An 11,200-nucleotide genomic window follows, 5' to 3' on the forward strand; every position below is an offset into this window, starting at 1 on the left:
CTAGAATTGTCTTTTTTTACTCAAGCTCTATTTGATAGCATAATAACAGATGTTATAGCTCCCTACGAATGACAGCTCTCTTCTAAGGGAATTGTCTATGAATTCAGTCACAAACATTACACATCCTTCTCCCAGCTATGGCAAACCATGACTGTCTCACAGCTGCTCTTCCTTCTACACCATCTCCTCTGGGGCTAAGCTGTAACCACGTAAAAACATTTACTAGTTCTAAGCAAGTGGTTAACAGCTTCAAAGCTGATGCTGCACAGCGCTAATTGTTTGTTGCTGGGAAATCTCATTTCAAAAGCCGGACCCCTGGGGTCACTTGGCACTTCTGCAAGATCAGGCGTTACAACCTGCCCCAGAAACCGCAGTCACTTCCCCACTCTAGCGCCTTTTCTGGTTTCCCTCTTCCTTATTGATACATTGCCATGGGAACAAACCTTGGGAAAATATACTCAGAAGCACCTGATTTTGATTTTAAATGTTATCTTGTCAATTGTCACCTTTCCAGCTCTTCATTATGTAGGGGGGGATTCTTTTCCTCCATCTACCACTAGATGGTATTGCTTCAGCAGGCGCCTTACCTGGCCTGCTCTTCACCCTGGCTAAAATGCAGATCCCCAAAAAATCAGGGGCCTCGGCTCATTCGCTGCAGAGCATTCCATCAGCACAGACTCTGTTCTCAGTCTGAATGTCCAAATATGTTCACTATGCCAAATGACCCCAAATCAACCGAGTTCAGCAGTTACACAACAGGTTGTGTTTTCAGGTTGCTTTTAAACTTTCACAGGCAGGCTGCGCTGCAAATCACAGAGACCAGATAAAGGGGCTGCAGTGTGAAAAGGAAATGCTCCAAGCACTTGCAAGTGGGTAGCCAGAGTCACCAGGCTAACAGGATTTCTTGTTGCATTTGCTGGACAAACAGGGTTCCTTTCAGTGGCAGGAAGTCATAGAATCCTGGAATGGTTTGAGTTGGAATGGTCCTTAAAGATCATCTTGTTCCAATCCCCTGCCACAGGCAAGGACACCTTCCACTAGACCAGGTTCCCCCAAGCACTGTCCAGCCTGGCCTTGAACACTTCCAGGGATGGGGCAGCCAAAGCTTTTCCGGGCAACCTGTGCCAGTGCCTCAGCATCCTCAGAGGGAAGAACTTCTTGCATGGAGCTCACTGCTGGGGGCCGGAAGGGTGTCTCGGGAGAGGAATTGCTCTGTACAGGCTTTTGTTTTTATATTCTTCAAGCATCCCCTGGCGATTGTTGCTGAGGACAACAGCTTAGAATAGCAGATCTTTGGTCTCAGCTAAACTGGCAGCTTCTTGTGCTTGCAGCATAGTTTCTGCTTAAGGGCAAATCTTATATTTGCTCTATAATCCAGAGGTAAGGCAGGTCTGTAATTTGCCTGAAATTTCGGAATACTTGATGTATGAAACCTGAAGCAAACAGACAACACTTTGTATGCTCCAGATCTTTTAAATAACTGACACAAAAATGCAAATGGAAAGCTTTTTTCCTCTCACTATTGCAAAATTTTTCTAATAGTTTTGTATTTCCCATATGTGCTCATGAAAGAAAAGCAGTTAAACATGCAAGCAATCATTCAGCAATATTTTTATTAGTCTGGCAGACGAAGATATGAAGTAATTTTACATTAAAAATTAATGACTTGGGCTATTAAGCCTTGAATCGTTTGCTACTTTCTAATGCTCAATATGCAGCTTTATGGTAAGTTTATTTGATGTGAGTCTTATTCCATTTTTATGTTTCTTTGGTTTGTTGTTAGGCTGCTTTTCCTACTGTGGAAGCAAGCAGGAAAATCAAACCAGAAGTAGAAAGAACATCATGTATATAGTGATTAAATGTTCACCGCACCTACATTAATATTTTTCAGTCAGCTGATTTATATCTTAACTATGCACTGATTGTTTTGCCAAATAGCTTTTGTTCACTCTGTAATCCATAAATAACCAGAACCTACTCACACATTCAGGTTGGATTTAATGAGTGGATAGCTGGAGTTTAATTAGATGTTTTTAAGAACTGGTTTGAAGTTTTAAGCTCATGTTACATTGCAAATCCTCCTTCCGTCCCCATCCAACTGGGCAAGGGCTGGTCTACACCTGGTCTACACCAGCCCCCTCATGTGCCTCCCATGCAAATTGTCTCTCTTGCTGGCTCAGGAAGCAGTAGAATTAAATGAGAACTGTATTGTTTTAAAAGGGTGTAAAATTAGCTGGCTTATAGTGAAAGTGTGACCATGAGTGCCAGACCTTCCTCTGTAAGCACCGAACAGCCCAAACTGTGCTGCATCTTAAACAGGAGGTAGCCAGTGGCTAAGCTAAGTTCATTGCCGAGGGAAAAAGAACAAAACATACCAAAACCAAACCCCCCCAAAACTGCTTCTAAAGAAATTAATCTTCTTTCTCATCTATCCTGGAGAAAATATAATAATAAGATCTCACTGTTCACAGTCAGTGGGGAGAAAATCACTGCTGCAGACTGTTGCTCCTTCCCTCCCACCTTTACACACTGTAGCTGCTGGTGCAATGTCATGTCCATCGCCTCTAGCCCAGACCAGGGAAATTCACCCTGAGCCTGAGTAAGCTCTGAGAGGCAAGCTCACAGCAGGAATTACCAGAACAAAGCGCTTATTTCCTGACCTTGCTGCTTTCAAGGAAAACAACCCTCTCTTACATTTCTTCCCTTCCAGGCTCATAGGCAGCAGGATGCCCATGAGAGAGGCCATCGTGCTGTGCCATGTGCTATTTGGCACTGCACAAAGAAGCAGGACAGGCTGCAGGAAGACGTGAGGAAAGAGCAGTGCATGGAGTTAGTGACTCACATGATTGAGATTTCACATGGCTGAGCGGTAAGATAGCAACATGGTTTTACCATAAAAGGGGCAAATATGTTATTGCCGTGATAGATGAGATTCAATTAAACAGCAACATTCAATTAAACGGCTTCCAGGGCTATTGTCTGAAGGCTTGCAATGCTTTTTGTGTTCGTGTCAGAACTGTTGAGCACAAACAGATGAGACTGATTGCACAACACTGGTCTCCTGTTGAAAAGCTGTGTTCAAGTCCACCCCTTGGTGAATATTTAAGCAAAGTAGCTTCAACAGGAACATGAATAGCTTAAACAGAGTAGCATTGTGGAGATGCTTAGTGCTCAGGCTACAGAACAGTGCAATATGCCCCAGTCCTTGGTTACACTGGGGACTGTTTCACTGAGATTTTGACCAGAAACTTCATCTTTGACTGGTAAAGGAATTTTGATTAAAGTTAGTGCCAGGAAAGCAGGAAACCTTTAAGAGAACAACTCTTTCCTAACAGGAGAGCATAGGAAAACTTTACGGTTTCCCTTTAGAAAATGCCTTAGCTCTTGCCTGGCTTTTTTTTTTTTTTGTTGTTTTCTTCTCATTTATAGTGTTTTATACTGGTGAGTTCATCAGAACACATCAAGAGCGTGGTTTTCTGCGGCTCCAAGACCACTGCCACCTGCTGCTAAGCCCAGGACCTTCACGCAAGTGGCGGTGTGGTGCTCGGCTGCGGTTTCGCCGTGCACCGACAACTTCCATCTCCCTCAAGGAAAGCACTCGTAAGCAGCACGGCCTCTGCTGCTGTCCCAAGCCCGCACTCGGTAGTTCTCTGTGCGCAGACAACGCGGCCCGAGCACAACAGACGAGGCGGCAGCAGCCCGTACCAGCAGGGCAGCCGCTAGGCGCTCAGTTGCTATGGAGACGGCTGCGCTGCCTATCTGCTCATGCGCGGGCCGCTCCGGCGAGCTTCCGGTAGACCAGGAGCTTATGTGGAGCCGGGCGCGGAGCAGTGCAGATGGATCGTTCCGTGCCGCTGGTGGCGGGTGTGGGTGCGGTTCCCGTGCCCGATTTCAGGCAGTAAGTCCTTGTGAGGGGAAGGAAAAGGCAAGGCTTGACTTGGCGGCGGGAGGGATAGGCACCCCTGCAGTGTAGCAGGGCCTGGTGGCAGGCCGCAACAGGGCCGCTAGAAGGGGGTTCTGCTAGGCCGCGGCCGGCGGGGGTTGCTCCCGGTGGCCCGGAACCGCCCGGGGTGGCGGTAGGAGAGGGTGCAGCCTCCGGGCGGTACTCGGGAAAGAGTGATTGCCCGTCTCGCGCCGCTGGCGAGATGAGGGAAGGGAGGAGTAGGGGAGGCCCCGGGTTTGCTCTGGCCGTGCCGCTTAGCCGCGGGCAGCCTCAAAACCCCGGCTCGGAGGTTGCTGTGCAGCTAGAAACTCCGCCTTGGGGCCGGGGTTAGACACGAACGTTCGCTTTTGCTGCGTAGGTAAGTGATGAAAGTATGTCAGTGTAAGAAAAGTGTATGTTAACACTGGAGTTTTTAACTTTGCTAGTAAGCTGGACCTCATCTTACTGTTCTATGGGTAGGGGTTAAGTAGAGAATAGTTTCTAATTTCTGCAGGGGAAGTTTGAATGGGTTTATGCTCTCCATCCCGACAGACCTTGAGAAAAACTCTAGTAAAGGAAAGTTTGTAAATATCTCGTTTTTTGGTTTTGTTTTGGGTTTTTTTGTTTGTTTGTTTTGGTTTAAAGCTACTTAATATGCAGTCTGAAAGTACGGCAGTACATGACGAGGGAAAAGTGCTGTTGGCTTTAGTGTAAAAGTTGTGTGTGGCTGCACATCAGTCTTTTGGTGGCTGCTAAAGAGCGAGTTCTTGTGGCTTTTTGGTTTGTTTTTTTCCCTCTTGCTCTTATTTTTCCAAGGAAATGTTAAGAATAAAATGTGATTTCAAGCAATATACTATGGCACAAATGCATTTGGATAAAACATTTTTAAAATACTTATACAAGAATTGCTGTGGATGTGCCTGGAAATTTTAAGAATTATGTATCCCTGACTTGAGTTGGGGTTTATGCCTGTTTGTGTGTCAAAGTTTTAAGGACGCATGCCCTTGAATCCAGTAGATTTTGACAGTCGGAAAGGTATTGCTTGCTTTGCATGTTTACTTCAGCATGAAATAACATAGTCAGCCAAGCAGAGTAAGTGAAAGCCGTTGAAAGCACACACAAAACCAAGCTGTATGTAGTGTGTTGTAAATACAAAACCTGTTCTAGCAGACCACTTTCAGGGAGAACTTACCAAGCACATAATCCTTCACTGTGATTCTTTCGCAAGGTCTTCTATGTCTATGAAGGTCTCAAGGTCTGTCTTTTAGGTTAAGGTTTAGGTCTGTGAAGGAAAAAAGGTTACTGATGTTTTGGTGTATTGGCTCTGTGCTCTGATTATTGCTACAGTTATCCCAACTTTCTTAGTCAAAACTAAGAAATTATTTCAAATAGAGGAACAATAACTAATAAAAAGGAACTTTGTTTCCAACAGTAAGCCATTAAAGTCATTCTGCGTACTTCCCTCTGCACCCGAGCATGCAGGATTTGTCATTTTCCTAGACTTGTAGTTCTTTTTCAAAACAAGATGGAACTTGGCAAGGTTTAAGGCAGAATGCTGTCATATGACAAGCATGTATCTAATATTAGATGTTTAATAAGGATGTAATAATACACTGATAAACATACTAATGTGAACCCCCTGTGTTATTAATGCTTGCAAAACAATAACAGGGAAAAATCTAAAGACTGGTTTTAATCTTGTCTGTGAGCTTTGACTGGCAGAATCATTAAATTGTTTTGAATGCTGTGATTTTAATGTTTCAGTCAGCAAATGCATACTCCAAGTCTTTATCACTTCCAAATGATATAAGTACTCAATTCTAGAAGAGTAATTGGCTTCTGGTTGGGAGGGGTTCTTGTCCTGTTTCAGGTGTATATATTATGACTTTCTTCTGTGTGTGACTTTTCTTATTTATTTCAGAAATGAGGGTTCATTAACATCAACTTTACGAACACTTCTGTTCTTCACAGCTCTAATGATTACATTACCTGTTGGGCTATATTTTTCATCAAAGGCTTATATATTTGAAGGTAATTCTGTTTCTGCCAATTAGCATTACTGTTAAAAGAAAGAGGAAAAGAACAGTCCTCTAATAGCGTCTTTGTTTTCCTTCCTGTTCTGAATATTTGTTTCCTTATGCAGAGTAATGGCCTTGTAATGTCTAATTAGAACAAAAAACTATACAAATAGTTTGGGCATCCTTGCCTGCATTGTGGTCTTGGTTTGTATTGCACACAGGTGCATCTGTTCCCCTTACCTAAAGGTTATCTAACACCACCCTGCAGCAGACTTTTGTCCAAATCACCAGGGCTATGTTTCCTGCAAGTGCTGCAAACTAATTGCATAGTCAAGATAACTGTTGTTTATTGGGTTTATTTTGTAGCTTTTTAAAACATACCTGTAATGTAAGTGTAAAGCAGTTGTCATATACCCAGTTTCAGATACTAAATGTAGTTGCTTGTAGAGTTTCCTTTTAATAATAAGAAAAAAGATACCTTAGCTGTTTGTTTGGAGCAGTTCTATCAAACTGCTACCAGCCAGCCACATTCTAGCCTTGGTTCTGCAAGGCTTTGATAACTTCCTAATACTGTAGGAGAAAAGCGTCTTCCTTCAAAAGTGCTCTTTTAGAGATCAGTTTGTGAATACATAACTGAGCTGTTACAAGGTGATTCTTCTTTGGTGTGTGCTGCTTTATGTGGTTCTGAAGGCTGAAGCTGAAAGCTTTTTAAGTAACTTTCAAGATCCATTTTCACCCATTCCCCCTGCTCCCTGAGATGTAGCAAGCTGAGCCTTAACTTTGCTGTGTCAATTAATGGCAAGATCTACCAGCACTGATAAGGCTGGGTTTGTGTTTGGAGAGTGGTGGTTTTCGTGTGCTGTGATGAATTAAGAGAAACTATTTGTTTTTTTAATTTGGTCTTCTGATACTTGAAGGCTTCTTACATATGATATACATTCATGTGTGTTAACTGGTGAGGAATTACTGGTCTATGGTCTAAATACAAAAAGTAGGAGTCCTTTAAATTTAATTGTTGCTTTACCATTATATCCTGTTACAGTAGCAAATAAATTACATCCCCGCTCATTTTCCTGCCCCACAAGAATGTTATACTTTTGAAAAAAAGGATGTTGAGTTTTATTTGGTGCTGAAAGACAGTACCAGAAAAAGTGAATGTTACAGAACTCTAAGCTGTTGACTTCAAAACCACGGTATTTAATCTTAAATATTGGATAATTGCAGTCTCCTCTATTCCCAAAATAACTGCAAGGTCTGTAACTAGAGTGGTAAATTCTTTCCTGTGATTCCTCCAGAGCTCAGTCATTTTGATAAATGTAACTTTAGTCTACAGGAAGATATGTGACTTGGTGTTTCAGTGTTCCTAATAACTAATGCTCTTTGCTTTCTTTTATTTTCTCAGGTACCTTAGGAATGTCGGACAGGGACAGCTATTTTTATGCGGCCATAGTTGCTGTCATTGCTGTTCATGTGGTACTTGCTCTCTTTGTATACGTAGCATGGAATGAGGGCTCTCGACAGTGGCGGGAAGGCAAACAGGACTAGGATGAAGATCATTGTCATCTGATGCCTACAGACTGTAAATCAGATTTCTGTGAGCTGAAGAAAAAACATTCTTCACAATGTATAATACAGATGTACAAAGAGGAGGCTAATGCCTTCGCTCTGGGTAGAGTAAGACTTGTGCTCGTCATGAATGTGAAACGGTATTTTCTCTAATGCTGATGGAAGTTGTTCTTTAGCAGGCCTCTGCTACATGGAGCTGAGGTCTTCACCTGGAATTAAAATGAAATCATTATTTATTTAAAAAAAAAACAAAACAAAACAAAAAAAATGCAAAAAATAATCCTGTAGCTATCTTTGTCATTCCTAGTACTTTTCTGGTTTGCTTTGAAAATAATATTGTCGTGAAGCAAGCATTTCTGAGTGTAGAAGTAATTGCAGGAATAGAATGGGTTGGAAACTCAGGTGATGTCTTTCTAAAGTGAAATACAAAGGGTTTTCTGGTTTTGTTTTTGTGTTTGCTTTTTTATTATTTTCAGATGTAATTTTTTATTAAAGTGTAAAATTCGGTCTTTAATTTCCTTTTAGGAGGACTGTTGTATTACTTCATTGCTTATCTTTCCAGCCTTCTACAGTTAATGGTGATAATGGAAAGGAAATGGCATAGCATGTTTTTTGTGTCTGCATTTATATGTGTTCTTGATAATTGCTAAAGATTGTAGTTGGATATCCTAGGGTGAAGTGGTATCAGTAACAGGTATAAGCCACTCTCATGGATAGTAGAGGAATGAGCAAGAGAAAACAAGCTGTAGCCACGTGTCCTTTAAGAAGCAGAACACAAGAATGATCATATGGAAAATTTGCTTCTATTCATAAATATGAACTTGTGCACTGTGACATGATACAATATGTTGATTGTTTTCTTTTTTCCTTAGTTGTATGTAGACACTCTTTATAGCCAAATCATAATGAGATTTTTGTGTTGCAGGATAACCTGAATTTCATTCCACTGCTGTACTGTTGTTGGCAAGCTTTTAGTGTGTAGATAAAACATTTCTCCTAAAGTTCCAGCAATGCATGGAACTTTCCTAACACTGACGAGTGCTGTTAGGCTGCTGTGCTTTAGGTGGTTCTGTTAGCTGGAGTTTTCCAATTTGTTTTAGTTGAACCATTTTTGGAGGTCTTCTACTCAGTATCAGCTGGGAATGTTTTGGTGCTACATTTGTCCATGGTAAAATTTTTCCTCAAGCCTTTGTGTCATTTATGGATTATGTTCCCAGGTCTCCTTCCTCCCATCTCTACACAGTCTCAGCTCTGCACAAGTATCCTACACCATGTCACACTCATGCAAATAGCTTTTTACATTATGTTGCTGAAATGTGAACTTTTCTCACCAGGAGCCCATTGTCAAGTTGCCGCCAGCAAACTGAAGAAGGGTCTTGTAGCGTTTGAAATCCAAATTTAGGTTGTAAGCTGGCTTGTAGTGGAGAATAAGTAGGAACATAGCTGTTGTGCTCTGCTACCTGGATCTTGTGCTATATGTGTTTTATATTTCACATACCAGAATCCCTAGATTATTTAGTTACAAAAATGTGAAAATTTTGTGCTATAAGAACAAGCACTGTATTGTCTCAGTTGTTGGGGTAATGAGCTGAACATTTATCCATCCATTGGAGGATCTTCTGTAAAGGCAATGCTTTGATCCAAAATGTTCTCCTTGGAAAAAAAAGGCAATGCACTACACACTGCATAGGAGCAGCCATGGAATGGGTTAATGTTGCCTGTGCCTGAGAGCTGAAACCACCACTCCAGGTAAATGGTGCAATGGAAACAGTTGAATATTGGAATTACATCACGACTAGAGAGCTCGAAGAACAGGAACTGCAGACATGCAGTGTGGAGAGTACATGGAGTAAATGATGCCCTACTGAGACTCCTGTTGTGCCTTATCAATACTAAGGTTGTTGATTTAGACGTTTCAGGAGCTATGTTGGGGTCTCTTCAGGTTGCATGTTTCCTACCATGTATCTGATGTTCCTGTTAATGCAAAATGAATTCTCATGGAAGCTTTAAAATAGTTTAATGACCATTGTAATACTGTGCTATATTGGGATTGCATGGCAAGGTTTTGTTAGCAGGGAGGCTACAGGAGTGTCTTCTTTGAGAAGATGCCCGAAGCTTCCCCCAGTCTCAGAGACCCTCTGCTGGCCAAGGCTGAGCCCATCAGAAACACCATCTGTATTACTGTCCATCTTCATAAAAATTTTGGTGTATTTTCCAAAGCTATAACTGAAACAGTAGTGGGATGGGCTGTGTTTTCTGTGCATCAGTGATAGTGGTAGCACCTCTGGGTTAACATATTTAAGAAGCAGAAAAAACTGTGCAACAGCAGCTGGAGAGAGGAGTGAGAATATGTGAGAGGGACAGCTCTGCAGATCCCAGGGTCAGTGAAGGAGGAGGGGAAGAGGTGTGCCAGGCACTGGAGCAGGTACTTTCCTCAAGCTCATAATATAGACCATGGTGAGGCAGGCTCTCCCCATGCAGCCCATAGAGGTCAATGGTGGAGCAGATACTGATCTGCAGCCTGGGGAGGACCACATCAGAGCAAAGGGGTGCCTGAAGGAGGCTGTGACCCTGTGAGGAGCTGACACTGGAGCAGTCTGTTCCTGAAGAGCTGCAGCCCATGGGAAGGACTCACATCAGAGAAGTTCATGGAGGACTGTCTCATGGGAGGGACCCCCTGCTGAAGTGGGAAAGAGATGGAAGGAGCAGCAGAGACAATATGTAATGAACTGATCACAACCCCCATTCCTCCTGCACCACTGGAGGTGAGGAGGTGGAGAAAACTGGGAGTGAAGTTGAGCCTGGAAGGAAGGGAAGGGTGGGGGAAGGTGATTTAAGATACAGTTTTTATTTCTGATTACTCTGATTTGTTTGGCAATAAATTAAACAAATTTCCCCAAGTCAAGTGTTTTGCCCATTATGGTAATTGGTTAGTGATCTCTCCCTGTCTTTATCTTGACCCATGAGCCTTGTGTTGGATTTTCCCTCCCTTGTCTGGCTGAGGAGGGCAGTTGATGGAGCAGCTTGGTGGGTGCCTGCTATCCAGCCAACATCAACCTAGTACGTTACAGACATGGAAACTGATGAAAGTTAGGAGAGGTTAATGTTCTGTTGTTCTTTTTTATTTTCTATAAAATACCAATGTAAAATTTTTACAGTGTAGTACTTTAAATTGGAACTATAAATTTGTTCATTTTATTACTAGGAATGGATTTGAGACAACTGTTAAGATGAAACTGGGAATACTTGGTCTACATAAACCATTCAGTACTGGAAAATTGCCACTTGCGTAGTGGTCTGTCCTGTGTTTGCATAGGTTGACAGTTGGGCAGTTTACCTAAAGCAAGAATTTTATCTAGGAGTGAGCAAGGACCTTGAGACCGAGATTGTAGCAGAAATTTTCTGCAGTATTTTCCAAGGCTACAGACAGTTAAGGCACTGGAGGCACTGAGAAGTGGAAAATCGGTGGCTAACCAAAATTAGGTTAGTTTTCTTCTGTACTTATAATGGGGGGCTTTTTTTAAATGCCTGCAGAGCATAGTGGTGGGTGCCCAGCCTGTGAGTGTGCAGGTGGTCATCTTTGGTTTGTGCTTAGAAATGCCTGACATAATCTGTTAACTGCTAGCACTGAGTAGGAAATCTCTAGAGAAAATGGTGATGTTGGTGATCACATTGTTAATTTTGTCATACACTA

General features: G+C 42.3%; 1 protein-coding gene across 1 annotated transcript; it reads left to right on the top strand.

The window, feature by feature from the left end:
• The first annotated feature begins 3,795 nt into the window (after window positions 1-3,795).
• VMA21 (vacuolar ATPase assembly factor VMA21) lies at window positions 3,796-9,022 on the top strand. The gene is made up of 3 exons (XM_061358011.1): window positions 3,796-3,898; window positions 5,844-5,953; window positions 7,343-9,022. Exons 1-3 carry the CDS (start codon window positions 3,837-3,839, stop codon window positions 7,483-7,485), a joined length of 315 nt encoding a protein of 104 aa, XP_061213995.1. The 5' UTR covers window positions 3,796-3,836; the 3' UTR covers window positions 7,486-9,022.
• Window positions 9,023-11,200: the final 2,178 nt, after the last annotated feature.

The sequence above is a fragment of the Neopsephotus bourkii genome, unplaced genomic scaffold, assembly GCF_033783945.1.
Source record: "Neopsephotus bourkii isolate Nb327-2 ecotype Australia unplaced genomic scaffold, CSIRO-AGI_Nbou_v1 NB_936, whole genome shotgun sequence".
NCBI classification, from domain to species: Eukaryota; Metazoa; Chordata; class Aves; order Psittaciformes; family Psittacidae; genus Neopsephotus; species Neopsephotus bourkii.